Below are 20,783 nucleotides of genomic sequence, written 5' to 3'. Positions count from 1 at the left end.
CCAATATCTACAAAAACTGCGTTTAAATTTCAATTATTTACATAGGGATGCAATTTTGATTTGTAAAATTCCGGATCTATCTAATAATTGTTTAACTATAATAATAAAAAAGAGTATTAGCAACACCATAAGTTAAAAAGAAGTATAAAATTTTTTAATATTTAATTCCGCTTCTCTTCAAGAGTGCTTCCTGAGATGGATCTCTTCCCATGAAGTTCCTAAACTCTTCCTGAACAGGTATTGAGTTACCCTTTTCAAGGATTTCTCTTCTGAACGACATTCCTGTCTCCTTGTTGAAGATTCCCTCTTTCTGGAACCTGGAGAAGCAGTCTGCGTCGAGGACTTCTGCCCACTTGTATGAGTAGTAGCCAGCAGAGTAGGCAACAGGGGAAGAGAACAAATGAGAGAAATTATAATACATTGTATGGGTCTTTTCGCCGTAGAAGCTTCTGTATTTGTCGGCAACAACATCATCGATGGCGTCGAGGTCCATATCCTTGTATTTTTCGTATTCTTGGTGTAATGCGAAATCGATTCTTCCGAAATACAACTGTCTGACGAAGAAAGTAGCACTTCTGTAGTTCCTTGCTGCGATCATCTTGTTGAAGAGGTCATCTGGGATCTTTTCGCCTGTTTCCCAGTGTTTTGCGAATAAATCTAATGCTTCGCGTTCCCAAACGTAATTTTCGTGGAATTGGGATGGCAATTCTACGTAATCCCATGGGACACTCATTCCTGATAAGGATGAGATCTCTCCATCGTAGAAAAGACAATGAAGATTATGTCCGAACTCGTGGAAGATCGTAGAGACATCGTCGTGGGACAAAAGTGCTGGCTTTCCACCAATAGACTTATTTAAGTTGCAGTTGAGTGTTGACAAGTTCGGATCATTTGCTGATGGATGTCCAATGTGGAGTTCTGACATCCAACCGCCAGAGTGCTTGTCTTCACGTGGATAGAGATCGACGTAGAAGGCTCCGAACTTAAGATGGGTGTTGGAATCGAAGACTTCGAAGACTTTGACATCTGGATGCCAAACTTCGACTTTTCCTTCGACTTCTGGGGCGTCCTTCTCTCTTACGTATGTTGGGACTTCCTTTACATCGATGCCGTAGATCCTCTGTACGATCTGATACAATCCTTCGAGAACTTTTTCGGCTGGGAAGTATGGTTTGAGCTTCTCTTCGTCGAAATCGTAGAGTTCTACCCTCTGGCGCTCGGCCCAGTAGGCTGTGTTCCATGGTTTGAGGACAACATCTGGATTCTTCGATTTCGCATACTTGAGAAGGGCTTCGTTGTCTTCCATGTACTGGGAATAGCACTTGTCATGTAAGTCTTCGACGAATTTGAGGGCGTTGGAGCCGTTTTCGGCCATTCTGCGGTTAAGAACTAAATCTGCCCATGTCTTGAAGCCGAGGAGCTTGGCTTTTTCGTCACGGAGGGCCGTGATCTTCTTAACAAGCTCGCCGTTATCGTATTGGCCGCCTCTGCCGATTGTAAGATTCAAATCGTACATCTTCTTACGGAGTTCTTCGGAATCTGCGTGCATCATGACTGGAAGTCTTGATGGGTATTGAAGATTGAAGCGCCATTTGTCTGGTTGGCCCTTGTTTGTTGCATCTTCCTTTGCAGCGTCAATTGCGGACTGTGGAAGGCCTTTGAGATCATCTGGGTTGGTAACATAGATTTCGCCAGCCTTTGTGGAGTCCAAAACGTTATCAGAGAACTTCTTTGTCAAAGTTGATAATTCAACTGAGATTTCTGAGATGCGTTTCTTCTTGTCTTCAGAGAGACCAGCACCATTCTGCTGGAACTCTTTGATTGTGTTGTCAATGAAGCGCAATTCTTGTTTGTTCAAATTTTGTTCTTTAGATTTTTCTTGTTCTTTGGAAAGAACCTTGTAAAGCTTATCATTAAGGTAAACTGATGTCTCAAATTCGGAAAGAACTGGAAGAATCTTGGCGTAGGCCTCACGAAGTTCTGTTGTTTCCTTTACAGCGATCAAATGCGAAACTCTGTTAGAGAAAGTGTTGACTGCTGCGAAGAGCTTGTCGAAACGCCTGAATGTGTTGTCGTATGTGATTTGGTCGTCTGGAAGTTGAGAAATTTCATCGATTGCTTTATTTGCAAGATCAATTGCATACTTACCATCATCAAAAACATGATCTGGAGTCATTGTTGACCATTTTGGATAGTAAGACTCATCAAGGAATGGATGTGAGCTCATCTTTAATTTTGGCACTTTTCCCCGCAAAAATTTTAGCTGAACAACTTAATCAACAAAGATATTCGCAACGTCAATCTGTTTTCTCATTTACTATGAAACTCCATTAGGCCATTTATTAAGTTCTTTATGTATTTTTCTGCTAATATTGATGTAAACAACTCGAAGGATGCTTGCGAATTAAAATACTCTATTAACCAAACATAGCAAAGTTCTATGTATTACATAAGGTTTTGCAAAACTCGCTAACTTGTGCAATTTTTTAACAGCCATATTGAATTTCTCTTCATAAGTTTGTGATTGTTCTCTTCAAAGTTATGAAAAATATTTTGAATTGTTTTCCAGGGCTTGCCTAAGTAATCACACCCTTTGATTTTTTTTTGACTAATCCCCTCAATTTTAGAAAAAGTCAGAATGAAACTTTTGATTTTTTTTGATCTTCAAAATCCTTATGTAGTTTTTTGTTTTTGTTTTTTTCTGATTTTTTTTTATTTTTTTTGACTCGTTCATTTTTCATCAATGAGTTTTCCAGACTCATACCAATGTCCAATTACCAATTGTATGCACAAAGTAGTATATCAAGAACAAAACAAGGAGGCCTTTCTAAACTATGTTAACGAAGAAATCAAAGACACACAAAAGAAAAACACCAATAAATATTTTGCAATCCACACAGATAGATCATTAAAGACATTTGGTTTCAATGACCTTTTTGTTATTGAGATTGCTCAATGTTTTAGAGATTTTCCAAATCTCCAATATTATAAAATAGACACTAACGTAGAACAATACGTTAATCTTGAAGATGGATTTATCATTTTTCAACCTGACCATGATGTTAAGTCTGCAATCAAAAAACTAATAAAAACTCAAGGTATTCACATAATTTTCTATGATCTAATGCATGAATACCCAGTCCTTGCATCAAATGACATTCGCATCTATATGACATCCAGCAAATTAATTGATACTATCATTAGAAATGGCAAAACCAGCTATTCTTTTAAGTATTCACTAGAAAAAGCCGTCTTATCAATCAATTTTAAATGCATGGAGAATATAGGTGCCATCAAGAATCTTCCAGATGTTGATTTTCCTAAATTAATTTTCGAATGTCAAAATAAGAGTGAAGAAGAAGTTATTGACACATACAGAGAACTTCTTCCATACTACTCTTCACGTGCTGCACTTGTTGCACTTTCAATATTCCCAGTCATTCAAAGCTTCACAACTCTCTCAAATATAAATAATACAAATCAAAAAGTTATTAATAGAATATTATATGAAGAGTCTCAGGCTAAGTATGGAAGTGTCCTTGTTAAGCAACTTACCATTGCTCATTCATTACTCAATAATATTGAAAAGCATCCCCATGCTAGCTGGCTTTTCATCGAGAACTTACTCGTACAAATAGATGACATTCCAAAAATTAAATCAGATTTCAAATATCTTCCAGATCTCCAGGAACTTCGCACATTTTGTCTTAAAAAACTTGGTGTCATGAAAGATGATGGTTTGCCACCACCAGAATCACAATCATTTACCACATCTTCACCGTTTTCTACGAAAATGGCGAAATTTAAAATCACTGGAGAACTTCATGACCTTTTGAGGTCTCAATATCAAGAACTGGTCAGTGAAAGGGAAGGAAAAACAGTTGAGTTCGAAGATGTTATTGAGTCATTTGAAAATCCTTTATTGATGACATGTTTGGAATCAATCTCTGAAATTCCAACGAAGTCAATACGTGATGAACAATATCAGAAAGTTTTTGAGGCTATTATTAATTCATCTAATTAAAATATATATTTTTTTTAATCTAAAAGTGTATTTATGTCAGAAAGACATCGCCTTCAATAATAGTGCTTAAGGTTAACATCCAATGACTTTTAATGTCAATTAATTAAGAACTATAATTATAATCATAGTTAGATTGATGTAATTTGCGCTAACCATTTTCCGACATTATTGCAATTCATAACTATAATATTAAATTCAAATTATTCATTATATAATGAAGCAAATTAATAATTAGTCATCTCAAATAATTTAGAGAAAACCAGATGGGTGTATTCTTAAACACTTCCAAAATAAGTCAAAAATGTCAAATATAAAGTTTTTAAATTGAATTTTTATGTATTCAGAGTAGCCATTAGATATAAATGAAAAATTAAATATATTAATCTTTGAGTATTTCGCCATGAGGACCATATCTGATAGGAGGAGGCCTATTTTGTCTGTCTGGATGCTTATGACTATTGATTTCGCCTGGATTGAGAGTTCTTACAGCGTCATGCGAAACAAGGAATTCTGCAATTACATTTTTATTTTCATTTAATGCTCGTGCAAGAACTGTGACACCATCATTGTTGACTGCATTGACATCTCCACCATGTGAAATCAAGAATTCTGCAATTTGAGTTTTGTTTGCCCATATCGAATAGTAAAGAGGAGTTTGTCCTTTGTTATCAATATCATTTGCATCTGCTCCATGTGAAAGAAGCAGTTCTGCAATTTTGACGTTGTTGTTTTTGGCTGCTTCATGGAGTGGTGTTGCCCCAAAACAATCTAATGAGTCAACAATTGCTCCATATTTGATAAGGATTTCTGCAACTTCAGTTGCATTATTAGCTGCTGCTTCGTGAAGAGGTATGCGACCAAAACGATCAGTCAATTTTTGATCTGCATGATTTAATAGCAATGTTAGACATGCTTCAACAGAATTATTTTCCGCTGCCAAATGGAGTGGATATCGGAATGGAAAACAGACAGAATTGACATCAGCACCTTTTGAAATTAAAAATTCCAAATTTTCTTTGCAATTGAATTGAACTGCATGATGAATAGCACAAGATTCGAGTTTGCTTTTAGCATTAATATTAACTCTATGAGTTAAGAAGTATTGAGAAACTGCAGGGATATTGAAAGATGCAGAGTAAACGAAAGAATTAATCAAATCTGATGTTTTCTCGTAATACATGAAAATTGCTTGCAAATTGTTTGCAAAAAGACTATCAGATAAGTTAATTTCTATTTTGTGCTCATTAAATAGATACAAAATGAAATCAATGTTGTGTGATAAAAGAGCTCCTCTCATTGATTTGTAATCGGGCTTCTGAACTTTGCTGCAATCACTAACAATATCAAGATTTTTGCCAATGAATGAAAATTGAGAACAAAGTTTTGTAACAGGTAAATGAAGTTCTGTCATCAAATATCTGAAACATTTAACAGCACCATGATAACAACAAATTTCAAGTAATGTGTAACCTGAATCTGATTTCGGATAGAAATCACTGATGATCTTCTGATCTTTATCAAAATCATCGCCATTTGTTATTGAAATGAGTAATCTATTGTCATCTTCCATGATTGCGCTCCATATTGTATTTGGTTTATGAACATCCAATGAATAATGGTGTGAATCATATAATTCGAACTTTTCTTTGCTCTTTTCGTTTAAAACCAATCCATATTCTTTGTAAACAAAGTAATCGAAAAGAGGATTGATAGAACAAACGTTCTTTGGACGGTATTCTTCATATATCATCTTGAAAAGAGCCTAGTATACCTTGAAATAACGATTATTGTATGTAGCAATGGTAGAAAGTAATCCTAGAACTTGAGATGGCATATAAATCTTTGTTTCAATAAAATTCCTTTTGATTTCGGCTAAAATTTTATTGACTGCATCTTCATTGAAGGTATGCAAGGTGTATAATTCGTTGACCGTGTCGATGTATCCTTTACACAATGAATAAAGTTCGCTATAAGGACCTGACATCAGAAATGAAAATGAATTGAAAGTTCAGAAATTTCGGAATAAAATCCTTTTTAAAATATTCAGCCAAATAAAACAAATATATTTATATCAGATCCAATTGTATATGAAGTGAAGTGAAACTCTTTCAATTTCGAATCGTTGTACAAATGAGTTCACATTTATAAATATATGCACGTTAACTAGAGAATTTTGTACAACTGCAATCATATAGTATATTATGGAATTTTATCAAATCCAATTTCAAAACTTATCTTTTTTTTATACAATGATTTCGACATCTCACATAGAACTAGCTAAATTGGCAATTTACCTCTTAAAAGGCCCGGAATTTATAAATTCAAATAATCGGTATATCAATTTTTCTAAAATCTGGCTTTGAAATGTATGCTAATTGTATCAAATACAAGCACCATATTATTATGCTAATAGTCCATATAAAAACCTCCGAAATTCTTTCAATTTCATAGAAAAAGCGGAAAAACAAAGAAAATTAACTATAAACATAAATTTTTTACATTCTATACTATTATAATTCAGGGATATCCTTGACATGGGATAATCTCCTACTGATTTCTTCAGTATCTTTATCAGATTCTTCATCTTTGTTGTCTCCAAATCCAGCATCAGTTTCAGGAATCAACACGAAAGCTCCAAAGACAACAGAAGCGAAAGAAATTACGGCGAAGAACATAAATGTCCATGCAGTTCCAATTAAATCTTGGAAAGTAGGAAGGATATAAACAACAACACCTCCTATGAACCACTGTGCAGCTGTTGCAATACCCATTGCAGAGGATCTCACTTCGACTTTGAAAAGATTTGCTGTTTTTGCAAAAGGAATCGGTCCTGTTCCAATACCAAAAGTGAACTGTTCTAAGAATAGTCCGACCATGAAAACAGCGGAGTGTAGTTTGAACTTCTGGAAAGCCCAAAGGAAGAGAAATGCAACCATTTGGCCAATTGATGATACTGTCCAGCATATTCTATGGCCAAATTTATCAACAATAGTTGATGCAGCAAGAGTTGCAAGTAATTGAGCGATGGTTGTGCAAATTGCGACAATTGAAGTCTGAACATTCAGTTTTGCCTCTGTAATAATGGAATTGAGGTTGGAAAGAACCGCATTTACACCACTGAATTGAAGGAAGAACATTAAGAAAATGGCAATTACAATTTGCTTTGGCCAATGGAAAACTTTCTTAAATGATGTCCTGAGTAATACGGCTATCGGCTGTGGAATCATCAATGTGAATATTATTTGAATTAAACAAGGAACTGCGCATATTCTTGCTAACCAGGCCCAGCTTACCATATTTCCAAAGATATTAATAGTGAGATATCCGACAGAGTAACCTAATTGGTTCATGAAAGCGAAAAGGCCTTTTTTATCAATTGGAGCAATATCGACTATGAATACGGGTGCAACTGTTGAATAACATCCAACAGCTAATCCTGTAAGGCATCTAAATACGAACGCCATAATTTTATTTACTGAAAATGAAAGAGCGATCCAAGAAGCAAACATAAAGCAAGCATTTCCGAATAAACTACTTCTATTTCCGAATTTCGATACAACGGGGTTGATTCCCATGGATCCGACCATGGCAGCAGCAAATCCTGCGACGTTAAACCAAATTTGCTCTGGTTTCGAAAGTTTGAATTTATCTGCCAATTGGAAGGTTGTAGGTCCAGTGAAACCTAACCCTAAACCCATCTCCATACCACTAAGTGCTATAATGATTCCGCATATATAAATATTTTTAATCTGTGGTAGAACCATTGAACAAATATAAAAATAGAATTTGAATAAGTATTCAATTTCATTTCTGCTTATTGAATCGAATATTATCTTCATAGCACAACAATTATTTTTCTCAAGCATTGAATCCAATTATTTCAATTTTCAAAGCGAACCATCAAATTGAGAGCTCTTCATAGTTTTATCATAAATGGTCCGACAAAAGAAATTCAACAAAACATTCGATACACTTGAAATGATAAAATTTGCAAAGAAAAAACTCATCGGTTATTTATAAAATTGTTTTTCTTTAAACCCATATGGTAACTATCTTAATAATTGAAATCATAATTATTTCTTAAATTTATTCACATTTTACAGATTTGAATATTTAATTTCGAGCCACAGAGACCCAGCAATATAACAGAATTATTGTAATTTATGTATATATAATGTGGCCAACTTCCAAACAATTTGATTTCCGAATGTCATTCATTGTGAAACAATTTTTGTAGTTGAAATTGATTTAACATGATAACCTACGAATAAACTATATCAACAATATGGCAACTATATATTTTTGCAGTAATCATGATTATTACAAGCTGAAATTATAAAGATCTACTACTTAAAGATATAATACAATGACAAAATCTAAATTGTGGATGTGAAATAATGTGAGTGGAGAAATGTCATACCGATATAACCATTATGCATTCTAAAATAACATTGTTATTGATTGAAAATCTTAGATTTCTCATAAATCATATCCAATATTATTGATTTAAGTCTCTCATAAGCAGTACTTTGAAATACTATGCACATGGTAGCAGAAAGAATAGAATTGAGCTCAATTTATGAAAATAAAAAAGTGACAGTTGAGATGCAAGAGCAGATTTTAAAATTCTCTCAACTCTCACTTTTGATTGCAGCAAAAGGAGATAAAGGGGATTACATTACTGCATCAACAATGTTTGATGAGAATTCATTTATTTTTGGAACATTTCATGGAAGAATTGTAATTGCTGAGCTAAATGGAACTCTTAAACTAGAATTAGTTCATTCAGGAAATCAAGTAAATTCACTCAGTCTTACTAATGATAAAAAATATCTACTTTTCGCAGATTCTCAAAAAACTTGTTATATTTACTCAATTGAAACACAGAAACAACTTCTTTTTGTATCCCACTCAGTACCTATTGTTCATTGCGTTTTAGATCCACTTTTCAACGAAAAAACAGCTCCAAGATTCTTTATTTCGGATTTATCAGGAGCAATATATCAATACACACCAAGATTTTTATTTGGGTCAAGTTTCAGTAAGCTTGTTGAACCTCAACAAAAAATTCAAAATATGATTTGGTTTTCTAACCATTTAATCTATACTACGAACGTATCATTATTTGCATACGATATATCATCTCAAAAGAATACGTATTCTATAAATCCTCCCTTTTTGAAATCGAAAATCGAACATCATTGTTCATTTGTTCCTTTATCACCAGAAAAGATCGGTATTGTATTCGGAAATTACTTCTATGAATTATCATTCGATAAAACACGTTCAGTTTTCTTCAATCTTACAAAAGATGCAGTATCTCTTGCTTATTCAAAGAACAGTTCATTAACTGTATTTACAACAAAGACAGACCAACAACTAATACTTGTAGATCAAAATTACACAGCGGATTCTGTTTCTCCGCCTTCTGCAGAACCATTAATTTTATTATCTTCCGCTCCAAACGATTCCTTCCTTTTTGTATATCCGAAATCAGCATTTATCGCATCCTTTTCATCGTGGGATGAGCGGATCAAGAATATTTTGTTCCAATGCACAGATGACGAATGCATTTCTCATTTAAAGGGCTGGCTGAAGCTTATTGAAGAATCCGAACGCTCCAATCTCATTCTTGCTGTTTGCCATCAACTAATTTCGAAGAATTCCCTTAAAAAAGCTTCAATTCTTTGTAGTGAATATTTGAAAACGACGGACGAGTGGTGTTCAGCGATAGAAATATTCCACGCCAATGGAGTTCTCCAGCACCTTACAGATTATATCCCAGAACGCGTCCTTGCCCATACAAAACGAAATGTTGACATATTATTGCATCTTCTTGAGGCAAATCCATATCATTTCTGCACGGTATTTGCATCTCTACCTCCGGAGAGCTTCGATGCAGAGTCATTGTTGCTTCCTGTTCAAATGCGTGCAAGAACTGATATGATTTTCAATATTCCTTTGATACACATCTACCACAGACTGAACAAACACAATGAAGCATTCCTTACTGCATTAAATGCTAAGTATTTGTCCATTTTCACCGATATTGAGAAAATTGGAGATTATCACTTCCCTCTTGAACAATTTGACAGACTTTACGAGTCATTTGGCGGCTTATTCACTGATTTTTTGATCCAGAATCACGAAAAACTGCCTCCAGCCATCGTATTACCCAAATTTTCCCAAAATCGTCGAAAAGAAATGCTCGAATACATGCACAAGCTCTTCTGTCTGGATGTTCCTTTACCAGATGAGTTCAGAACAGAGCTTGCCATCCTATACATTGAGTTCCACCACCCAGCAACGATGAAATTCCTTTCTACCGGCCAATTCTTCAATTATTCACGAGCATGGTCAGCCGCGAACAGGGAAAAGATGTGGCCAGAAGCAGCATTCCTTGCTCGCAAGACCGGTGCCGTTGTTGAAGGAATGAAGATACACTTGGAGAAGATAAGAGATCCAAAGAGAGCTGTTGAATACGCAATTGCAGCCGAAAACGACAAAGTTTGGCAGATGTTACGTGATGCAGCTTATTCTGATGTTGACTTTCTTACATATATGCTAGATATCCTTCCTTCTTTGCATATAGAAGCTGTTGACTTCGTTAAACACATTCCGGAACCAATGTCAAGGAAAATTGACATTGCTTCTCTCTCTGCAAACACATTGAAGGAATTCAGGTGCAGACTTGCCGCTGTTCAACTGACTACGAATATCATTGCTGGAGCTGCTTTTGATAAGTTTAACAGTCAACTTAAATCAGCAAGAAGAGCAAAGATTGTAAGAAATTAGTTAATTTTTTTTTAAATGTTTATTGTTTTTATTTACCGTATATAAAAAGGTCCAAGGAATTATTTTTTGACCAAGGAATGCTATCAAAACATTATCGACATTATTCATATTAAAAAAAAGAAGGATTATTATTTTCGTCTGGAAAAGTGACAAAATTATCATTTTCGTCAGATGAAAATGATAATTTTTTATTTTCAGGGTCATGCTAAAAAGATAAATTTATGAGATTGCAATGCAATGATACTTACTTGAATTGCAATGCATCTATTAGGAAATTTTGGTGAAAATAAATTGAATAGTTTGAGTTTATGATTTTGACTTCGCTAAAAAAATAAACTGGAAAATCACAAAAATTGAAACAATTTGAAGTTGGAACTAGAATGATAACATGCACAAGGAGCTATTAAATAAAGTTGTGTATGGGTAGATTGCGCATAAATTATTAGAAATAGAGTTATAGTTCAATAATTCAGATGCCAGACGAAAATGATAATATGAATTTTTTTTAATTTGAATTATTGTAGATACTTGAAATAGACAAAAGTATTTATTAAATAAAAATGATACCATATTCCGCTTATTTTTTGACGCTCTGCCAGTGGTTTGAATATGTGCCGATCATGTTTTGATAGCATTCCTTGGACAAAAAATAATTCCCTGGAATTTTTTGTCGACAATATTTGTATCCAACAGTTTAACATCCTATTTCCAATATCAATTTTGGCATTTACAGCATTTACTAAATCCAAATCCATCCCATATTCATGAAAAACATTTAGCAAATTCTGAATATTAATGATTTTGGATTTTCCCTGTTATTAATAAGATGGTTTCAAATTGAGGGACAATAATGCTATTCAAAAATCATTTCACCTCATCAGAATTACGTTTATACATTTTCCTATGAATTTATGCATGTAAAGCTGTATTCTTCATTCATAAGCATAAATCATAATTTGGAAGACTCCATTCATGTATTTCATATTATTAGCCAAATCGATAATCGTTTCACTTTATTCAATTAACTCAAAATATGTCAAATTAACGTGCTTTTATAATGAGCAATTTAATTTAGTAATTTTTAATAGTTATTAATCATAGTAGTATATTTTTGACTCGTAATATGAGTTAATTTCACCCACTCGTAAAACTCAATTATTATGATTAATTTTATAATTCACAAAGTATTTAACATTAGACATCAACCATTCATCATTAAAAATACGTATTTGCCGATTTTCAATTTTTGATTTTATAGAATTTCTTTAAAATCAAGTTAATTATTGGAAGAATGTAACTATTATATACTAGAAGGCTCAAATTTCGCGAAAAATTTTCTAAAAGTATTAACAATAATCACATTACCCAAACCGACATGATTATTCACAATATCAAAGAAACATAATTGAATACTTTGCTCACAATTTTTCTGAGTTAAAAGAATAGACTATAATTTTTAATGTTTTTCATATATAGTTTTGAGAACATCTGAAAATAGAATTTCGAATTTATATATTTAGACTCAAATTTGAAAGAACCTCAATTTTCAATCAGTTCACTTTTAATGCTTTCTCTCCTTTTTATTGCAATTCATTCTGTAGAATTAGATCACATAGATGGTTGCACCAAATCGGGTTCAGTGAGGGCCCGTAGTTCGGGAGGAGTTGCCGCTTGGTATGCAGATCTTGGCAGTAATCTCCAGTGCTTTATTGGCAATTTGATGCTTTTCTCAGATATAGAATTCACAGTTACTTATAAGATTGTAACATATAATAGTGAAACAAATGATTATTCATATTCAGAAGTGAAAACAGTAGACAATCCTCTGGTAATTTGCGGAAAAGGAGATCCATTGATTAGAGTTGATGCAAAAGATAAATCACAAAGTGCAAAGTTATATTTCTACGGAGTTTTTAACACAGTCGTTACAGATGATTTAATGACATTTGGCGTATTTACAACTCAAAGCTCGCTTGATTTCAATTTTCCAATCAATAAAGCGAGGCAACTTAATTTTGTCGCTGTAAATAAAAATCAAATTAAACTACAAGTCATAAATGGTGAAGGAAATTCTTATAGATTGTTTAACTCTGAAACTCAATCATATTTTGATAGTGAAAGAGGAAACGATATTAGAGTCCGATCTGAATCAGAAAATACCGAACTTTCAAATTTTACTATTAAGATCTCAAAAACAAGCGATGAATCTGTATCTGAATTAACCGCTCCATATAAGAATGATCTTTTCTATATTATCCCTACCGAGGGTAGTTTCACTGAGCAGGAATTGCTAGCATATACAAAAACAATGAAAAGCAGTCTTTATTTGAAAGAAGATGAAGAAGAAGATAATAAAGGCAACGATGACGATGATGACAAAGGCAACAAGGATGATGACGATGATAACAAAGACAAAGAAGATGATAATAACAAAGACAAAGATGTTCTGTTCAACAAATACATTGCCCAATGCAAAGAACAACAATTACAGTCACCGAGCATGAACCCTAAAAGTACTGTTTTCTCTATTGAAGCAGGTAAATATCAATGTATTAACAGAGACTATGCTTTTGCTTCAAAAGATAAATTTATTGTTGAAATGTACAATATATCATCAAATGAAACCGAACCAACAAATGTATCAAATCCATTTAGTATTCTAGGTGGCTCACCATATTCTATTATCAAATGTACTGACAATACAAAAGGATGTAAAGTTCATGCAATTACAATTTATAATCTTGGACTCAAAGGCGAAGTACACCATATCTTTACAACAAAGAGCTCACTCGATACCACACAAGATGTGAAGATTTCCAAGGATTCAGCAGAGTATTTTGTTTTGACAGTCCATGGTTCAGAAAACAGAAAAGTTTCAGTAGCTGGCGATTCTGATGATGTTTTTTATGAATTATACAATAGTGAAAATGCCAAAAAAGGTAGTGAACTAACAGGAAAAACTATTGCTGCATTACCATTTATGAAGGAAGGTGCGGATTCTGGAGAAGGAAAATTCATCATCGAAATATCCAAAGCTAAGTCTTCTTCAGCAGAAGCATCAGAATCTTTATTTGAAAAAGATCTAATTTATGAAATTCCTCATGGTATTAAAACAGAGACAGAAGTTCAAGCTCATTCTAAAAACAGTAAAATTGGTGCTGTGAATGGCAGCGATAAAGGCGGTCCTGGTGTAATCATTGGAATTGTAGTTGCAGTTATTATAGTAATCATCATTATCTGCGTTTTAGTTTGGTTCTTCGTCTTTAGAAAGAAATCTGATGATAAGAAGGATTCAGGATCTGGTGAAAAAGCTTAAATACTCGTAATCATTTGGAATAGGAATAAATCAAAATTTTTGAAATTTAGACCTTTTTTTTTGCATTTAGATATCATGTTTTGACAGCAATAAATTTCCCTAATTTATTAACATGATGAAATTTCAAACCCTGATGACAAATAATTATGCAATGATAATGTGAAATTTAGCAAATAACAAGGTATAATGAATATTATAAGATAGTAATGCACTTATCATTTATGTTGTACAGTCAATCATATTCTCCTTAGATACTATGATGGAAGAAATATATATAATAGATGATAGACTTAAAGTATCAAAATTAAAATTCAGAATTTTCTGTAGTGTTATGAAAAAATGTATTTAAGTTCCCTTTAGATATATAATGACCGACACAAATATTTAAATGCAAAACTAAATTGATTGGTCTTTTACTTGGAATGCATTAAATAATAATAATCAAATAATTGTGTTGTAAAAAGAAAATTAAGAATAGAAAATAATTTAAACCTAAAATATGATATTATATGAGTAGACATATGGCTCTAAAATTAGAAATTTAGCAGCAACCACCTTTCTTCTCAGTTTGTGAGTCTTTATCCGGAGTATTGACTTTAGAACGGCTAACAACTTTCATGCCATCATCTCCATTGTACATTTTCATGAGTTCGTCGACGAGTGTTGTGAATAATTGTTTCACTCCAGTTCCATTGCGAGCTGATGTTTCCATGTAGATACAATTGTTCTTTGTAGCCCATTCCTGAGCTTCTTCTTTTTCAACAGCGCGTTCTGGTAAATCAATTTTATTTCCAACCAAAAGAACAATTGTATTTTCACCTGCAACGCTACGAAATTCGGAAACCCATTCATTAATATCATCAAAGCTCTTCCTGTTTGTGATATCAAAGACGACAAGAGCGGCAAGTGAAGATCTGTAGTAGATTGGGCCTAAGCTTCTGTACTGTTCTTGTCCTGCAGTATCCCATATTTGAATTTCTAAATCATGACCATCTCTGTGATCTGTAAATGACTCATATAAAGTACCAATTGTATTTGGCTCCGCAGGATCGAATTTGTCTTGCAAGAATCTGTTAACAATACATGTTTTACCAACACTGGAGTCACCAATAGTAACAGATCTGAATGTGATCTTTTCTTCTTCTATCAGCATAATTTTTTTTCAGTACGATAAAAGATTTTAAATTTTAAATTTTTCAATTTTTGAAAGAGTCTGTTCGAAATTTATCGAAAATGGATAACAAAGAATTTTGCCATTCACTTGAAAGTGTTATTTTCGTTGATCCAGGAAAAAGAGGCATTTCTGAGTTCTGGACACATGGATGCTTATATGAAGCTGCTTCAAGAATTTTAAAGCAGCCAAAGGATAAGAAATCTTACGTTTTAACAGGATTCTGCTGCATGAATAAAAACTGTGAAACAGATGGCCCAATTGGAACATCTGTTCTTTGCAAAGTTTTAAGAGATTTAGGTTTCAATTCCGAAATTCTTTGTGACCCATGTTCAAAGAACGTTGTTGAAGCTGCTGCACTCGGACTGCCTGTTGTTTGCGCTTCAAATGTTTCCGAACTTGAATCCGATCTTTCTTTCGCAATTTCAATTGAAAGACCAGGAAGAACGATCAAAACTAACGATTACAGAACAATGCGCGCAAGAGATATAAGTGATGTTACAATGCCACTTGACTATTTGTTCCCAGCATTTAACGATGAAACTCAGAAAAAGAATTATCTTACAGTTTCAGTTGGCGATGGCGGAAATGAAGTTGGAACTGGAAATGTACATGAACAAGTTGCCAAATACGTTTCAATGGGCTCAGATATCAATACTGTTACAACTTGCGATGTACTTGTCCTTGCAGGCGTTTCCAACTGGGGAGGCATCGCTATTGCTGCTGCTCTTGCTGTATGCAGTGATAATATTGAGATTGCTAAGAGTTTCATCGAAATTTGCGGTCGCCAACGTGAAATGCTCGATAAAATGCTAGAACAGGGCTCATATGATGGAATTTCTGGCAAAGTTATTCCTGTTGTTGATGGAATGGAATTCGATAAAGAACATACAGAAATTAATAACAAATTAATTGCAGTTGTCAAAGAGAAGTATCCTTCTCTTTCCCAATAAACACATATAGTTTTATACAATACATACTTTACTTTTTAAATTAATAACAATTCAAATAAAATTAATATTTTGTTTTGAGCTTTGGTTTTCTATCTTTCTTTGAGGGTACAGTAACTATTTCATTAACAGCTTCATCTTCTTCATTTACCTTTGTTTGCTTTTTCTTTTCTTGGATATCATCTAATTCTTCGAGAATTTCATCATCATTTTGGTCAGAAATCTGTGGTTTTGCATCAACAGATGGTGTATCAGTGTTAATTTGTTTTGAATTCTTTCTTGTCAGAATTCTTTTATTTGCATTTTTCGGTTTAATAACAACTGGCCTTTCAGCTTCAACCTTATCATCTCCATCATTTGCATCTTCATTATCATCGTTGTTACTCTTTGGCATTTGAGCAATTTCGTCTTGTCTTTTTGAAATCACTCTAGAAACGAATTTACAAAGTGTTAAGATAACTTCCTGCGACGATCTCTTATCAGATATAACTATTGATGCCAATGGAACAGAGTATTTCAAGATATCTTCAATTGACATTTTATTTGACATTAGCAAGCTTAAAATCTCTTCAGAACACTCTTTAGACGGGTATTCTAAATATCTTTGACCAATTAAATTAAATGTTTTCCTTGAAATATATTCATTTTCAATATTTTTTGTCATAAATTTAATTGAACGAACAATTAAAGTTAATGTATCATTATCCATTTCATTAGGAGTACCTAAACTAACAACAAGTCTTTCAAATATATCATTAATCAATTTCCTATCACTATTTCCATTTTCACTAAGTATTTCTATGAATTTTGGAATATTTTTGACACTTTCAATTCTTAATCTTTTATTTCCATTATCAAGAGAAGCTTTGAAGACAGGATAAATGACATCGAAGTGCATTTCAGGAGGTATCAGCTCCAGTAATATCTCGAAACACGAAAATAGAGCTAAAGGAAGCTCAATTGGGTTCGTTACAGAAAAATATTTTGAAATAATTGGAAAAATTGTTGTCATAAACTGATTTTGGCCAATTTTATGACCAATGTTAATCAGAAGAGGCACAACAGCAGGAGAAAACCTTACATCATGTTCTAATTCATCAATCAAGAAAGGAATTATCTTTTTGTTCATTAATCTTACAGACAAATTCGGAATAATTTTAAACAAACCTTTCAAGAAAGCGAATTTATCTTGTGGAGACTTAGAAAATGCATTATCTATATAAGTATAGACTTGTGTAGTAACAACACATATTCCTGTGCATTTCTTAAGTTCACTAAAACTTGGTCTATCATTTGGATCATCATCAAAACAAGCAGCTAAAGCTTCTCGAGTATCATCTTCAATTGTTCGAGGAATCAACGAATCTGTGTTAATATTGGGACACTCGTAAATCGTTCTACCAGCAATCAATGAACAAATCAATGATGAAAAACTAAAAACGTCACTTTTAAGTGTCACGTTTTTAGAATTAAATTGTTCAGGCGACATGAAAGAAGAAGGAACATTTAGAGGGGAAGAAGAAGGTTTAAGGACTAATACTGATTTCTCATCTTCTGCTATTTGACACGCCCATGTAAAGTTTGTTAATTTGACTGAGAAATCGCTTGTTAAACAAAGAGAATCTGGACTTAAACAGAGATGAGCAATTTTGGCAGAATTATGGAGAAATTCGAGCGTTTCGCATAGTTGCTTTGCAAGATAGAGTATTTCATCACGTGATAAACGCGTATCTAGTGTAATGCAAGTCTCTACTGGCTCGGAAGCGAATGATAGTGCTGGTGATTGTTCATTTATTTCGAGAATTTTTAGAATGTGAGGATGTAACAGTCGCTTTTGCATTTGGAGACCAGATAAACAATTTTTAACGTATGTGTCAATTGTAGCTTGACTTTTGACTTTCGATTTTAGTGTTTCTATATCTAATTGCCACAAACAGACTTTTTCTTGAGTAGATTTCTTAACTGCCGAGTGAACTTTCCAATAATTTACATTAAAACATGGTGTAATCTGGTCATAGTTATCGGAAACCCAGGCTCCCATTTAAAATCTTGTCACTTTTCAGATTTTGAGATTTTGTTTTCCAGATCTTCTCATAGATTGAGATAAAGTAGATATGACTTTTCTTATACAATTTATTGCATTGCCACAACATGTTGATAAGGGCAAACTCATCTTTTCCGGATTTGAAATCAGAATTTAAGCCATGCCAGTTTATATTAACAAAGTCGAAAACTAATTTAGCATATGCAGATTATATTCTATTTGAAATCAAATATTACATTTTTTTTGTCTTCAAATTCATTATATTTTCTCAAATACTAAAAGAAGTTTACTATTTACATCAATTGTTAAATTTTAATCGTTCTTCCTAATTCTTTGAATTCAATTGGAAATTTTGCGTTTTGTGAATGCCATGAATTAACTTCATTAACATTAAATGGAACAATTTCAACAATCGGTGATAATGCATTTGCAAATTGCTATAATCTTTCTTCTCTTTCGTTAAAAGGTGATGTAATTACAATTGGATCATTATCTTTTTTTAATTGTCAGAATATTATATCAATCACTATTAATTGTAGCTTCTTATCAATTGGATATGCTTCATTTAATAGTTGTCCAAAATTAAAGTATTTTACACATAATAGTTATATCACAAATCTTGTTTTTGTGAAAGTCTTATATCAATGAATATCACAGGAAACATCACATCAATTGGATATTCTACATTTTCAGGATGTGTAAATTTAGAAACACTAATTCTCGATTGTCCTCTTATTTTAATAGATGGTGGTGCATTTCATAATTGCATGAAATTGAAATCGGTTGAATTTCCATCAACACTGCAATCAATTGGACTTACAGCATTTTTTAATTGCCAAAGCTTGAAAACGTGTATTTTTAAAGGAAATGTTTCAACAATTGTGGAAGGTGCATTTAGAAATTGTTATAATCTTGAATCTATCATATTACAAGGAAATTCAATTAGTATTGGTTTTAATTCATTTGATAATTGCCAAAGCCTTAGGTCACTTTCAATCAACTGCCAAACATGTTATATTAGCAATGGTGCATTCATCAATTGCTTCAATTTGAAAGATTTAACACTAAATTGTAATCTTACAATAATTGGATCAAATGGATTTGGCTTATGTCTTTCTTTGAAATCAACAGTTCTCTATGGAAATATGACATCAATTGAAGATTATTCATTCTCCAGATGTCATTCTGTTGAAACCATTGAAATATATTGCAATATAACATCAATTGGAAAAGAAGCGTTTAGTGAATGTTATAAACTTTCTAAACTATTACTTCCTAATACTTTGAATTCAATTCTAAACTCAGCATTTGGATATTGTTATTCGTTGAATTCCCTATCTATTACTTCAAATAACCTCACAATATCAAATAATGCATTTCGTTATTGTTATTGATTGTAACATTACATCTATTTCCAGTAGAGCATTTGATCAATGTAAAAATTTAACATATATTTATACATCAAAGGTGAATCAATAAACATATCATCATATTTATTCACATATTGCTACAATCTATCCAGCATAGTATTTAAATGAATTTCAACATATATGAGGTATCTCAGTGATTCTTCATTCCAGAATGCTGATCAAGTCAAATCTCTTGATTTATATAGTAACAAAGTTTCATTTGGAAGATTATTCGATAATTCTATTTCACAATTCACGATTTTCTATTATGGACTCAATGACTTCGAAAACAAGAGTGCATTAAGTCCCATTGAAAATAATATCGAAAATGTTTTAACAAACGAAAACTATAGTTCATCCACATTTTGTGGATTTTCAGTTTATAAAGTTCTTGGCACAAACTTGACATGTTTATTTAAACAGCTCGAATATTCAAACAACCATGGTAGTATTGAATTATCTTGTTTCTTTCAATCGTTATTTATAATAATAGTATTAAAGATTTAATTCATGAAACATTTTGATGATCTTATAAATCGATAAAGAAAATGTAATTATCAACAAGTATATAAATCTTATAAAAATGTCAACCTTTCAATAAAATTAGAACATTAAAATGCCATTGGACTTTTTATAGCATATTTTTTTCATTATTGAAAATTTAATTAATCATCGGATTTTTATGACATTCAATTCTTTTGTTTAAGGTTAATTCAATGAAACGTGAAATCCATCATCAGAAATTTGAATAAATATTGAACATAAGTGTACCGAGAATCAATTGTTTATTACATTTTGAAAAACAAAAATATTTTCAAATTTTTTTTTCAATTTTTTTATTAGAGACAAAAAATTTGGTTTATATAATATAAATTTTAACACATCTACACATACTTCATTTATATAGAATAAGGTATTTTTGTGTAAAATTTTTCAAAAGGTTTTGAAAGGTTTATAATCAAAAAACAATGGCGCAAGTATCTATGCTCGAAAATGGAACTTATTTGATTGATGGAAACATATCAAATGTCCAATTAGCTAATAATTATACACTAGTTTCAATAATAATATTTA

General features: G+C 32.6%; 10 protein-coding genes across 10 annotated transcripts; 5 read left to right on the top strand and 5 right to left on the bottom strand.

Moving 5' to 3' along the window:
* Window positions 1-69: 69 nt before the first annotated feature.
* On the bottom strand, window positions 70-2,248 carry TVAGG3_0267330 (Clan MA, family M3, oligopeptidase A-like metallopeptidase; the record flags this gene model as incomplete). Its single annotated transcript, XM_001583725.2, has 1 exon — window positions 155-2,227. The coding sequence occupies one exon, from the start codon at window positions 2,225-2,227 to the stop codon at window positions 155-157; it is 2,073 nt and encodes a 690-aa protein (XP_001583775.1).
* A 480-nt stretch (window positions 2,249-2,728) lies between these two features.
* On the top strand, window positions 2,729-4,322 carry TVAGG3_0267320 (uncharacterized protein; the record flags this gene model as incomplete). Its single annotated transcript, XM_001583724.1, has 1 exon — window positions 2,744-4,024. One exon carries the CDS (start codon window positions 2,744-2,746, stop codon window positions 4,022-4,024), a length of 1,281 nt encoding a protein of 426 aa, XP_001583774.1.
* Window positions 4,323-4,403: 81 nt separating this feature from the next.
* TVAGG3_0267310 (spectrin binding) lies at window positions 4,404-5,774 on the bottom strand (the record flags this gene model as incomplete). The annotated part of the gene is made up of 1 exon (XM_001583723.1): window positions 4,404-5,774. One exon carries the CDS (start codon window positions 5,772-5,774, stop codon window positions 4,404-4,406), a length of 1,371 nt encoding a protein of 456 aa, XP_001583773.1.
* Window positions 5,775-6,534: 760 nt separating this feature from the next.
* Window positions 6,535-7,788, bottom strand: TVAGG3_0267300 (major facilitator superfamily transporter; the record flags this gene model as incomplete). Its single annotated transcript, XM_001583722.1, has 1 exon — window positions 6,535-7,788. The coding sequence occupies one exon, from the start codon at window positions 7,786-7,788 to the stop codon at window positions 6,535-6,537; it is 1,254 nt and encodes a 417-aa protein (XP_001583772.1).
* Window positions 7,789-8,626: 838 nt separating this feature from the next.
* On the top strand, window positions 8,627-10,933 carry TVAGG3_0267290 (regulation of SNARE complex assembly; the record flags this gene model as incomplete). Its single annotated transcript, XM_001583721.1, has 1 exon — window positions 8,630-10,819. One exon carries the CDS (start codon window positions 8,630-8,632, stop codon window positions 10,817-10,819), a length of 2,190 nt encoding a protein of 729 aa, XP_001583771.1.
* Window positions 10,934-12,383: 1,450 nt separating this feature from the next.
* On the top strand, window positions 12,384-14,135 carry TVAGG3_0267280 (glycoprotein 38 family; the record flags this gene model as incomplete). Its single annotated transcript, XM_001583720.1, has 1 exon — window positions 12,384-14,135. One exon carries the CDS (start codon window positions 12,384-12,386, stop codon window positions 14,133-14,135), a length of 1,752 nt encoding a protein of 583 aa, XP_001583770.1.
* A 467-nt stretch (window positions 14,136-14,602) lies between these two features.
* On the bottom strand, window positions 14,603-15,299 carry TVAGG3_0267270 (GTPase protein; the record flags this gene model as incomplete). Its single annotated transcript, XM_001583719.2, has 1 exon — window positions 14,677-15,288. One exon carries the CDS (start codon window positions 15,286-15,288, stop codon window positions 14,677-14,679), a length of 612 nt encoding a protein of 203 aa, XP_001583769.1.
* A 54-nt stretch (window positions 15,300-15,353) lies between these two features.
* Window positions 15,354-16,279, top strand: TVAGG3_0267260 (D-glutamate cyclase protein; the record flags this gene model as incomplete). The annotated part of the gene is made up of 1 exon (XM_001583718.1): window positions 15,369-16,259. The coding sequence occupies one exon, from the start codon at window positions 15,369-15,371 to the stop codon at window positions 16,257-16,259; it is 891 nt and encodes a 296-aa protein (XP_001583768.1).
* Window positions 16,280-16,320: 41 nt separating this feature from the next.
* Window positions 16,321-18,297, bottom strand: TVAGG3_0267250 (SCY1-related S/T protein kinase-like family; the record flags this gene model as incomplete). Its single annotated transcript, XM_001583717.1, has 1 exon — window positions 16,321-18,297. One exon carries the CDS (start codon window positions 18,295-18,297, stop codon window positions 16,321-16,323), a length of 1,977 nt encoding a protein of 658 aa, XP_001583767.1.
* Window positions 18,298-18,332: 35 nt separating this feature from the next.
* TVAGG3_0267240 (ribonuclease inhibitor domain-containing protein) lies at window positions 18,333-20,326 on the top strand (the record flags this gene model as incomplete). The annotated part of the gene is made up of 1 exon (XM_001583716.1): window positions 18,945-19,694. One exon carries the CDS (start codon window positions 18,945-18,947, stop codon window positions 19,692-19,694), a length of 750 nt encoding a protein of 249 aa, XP_001583766.1.
* Window positions 20,327-20,783: the final 457 nt, after the last annotated feature.

Source organism: Trichomonas vaginalis, chromosome V (assembly GCF_026262505.1).
Source record: "Trichomonas vaginalis G3 chromosome V, whole genome shotgun sequence".
Lineage (NCBI taxonomy): Eukaryota > Parabasalia > Trichomonadida > Trichomonadidae > Trichomonas > Trichomonas vaginalis.
The sequence above is the reverse complement of the archived record's forward strand: the minus strand, read 5'-3'. Positions and strand labels throughout refer to the sequence as shown.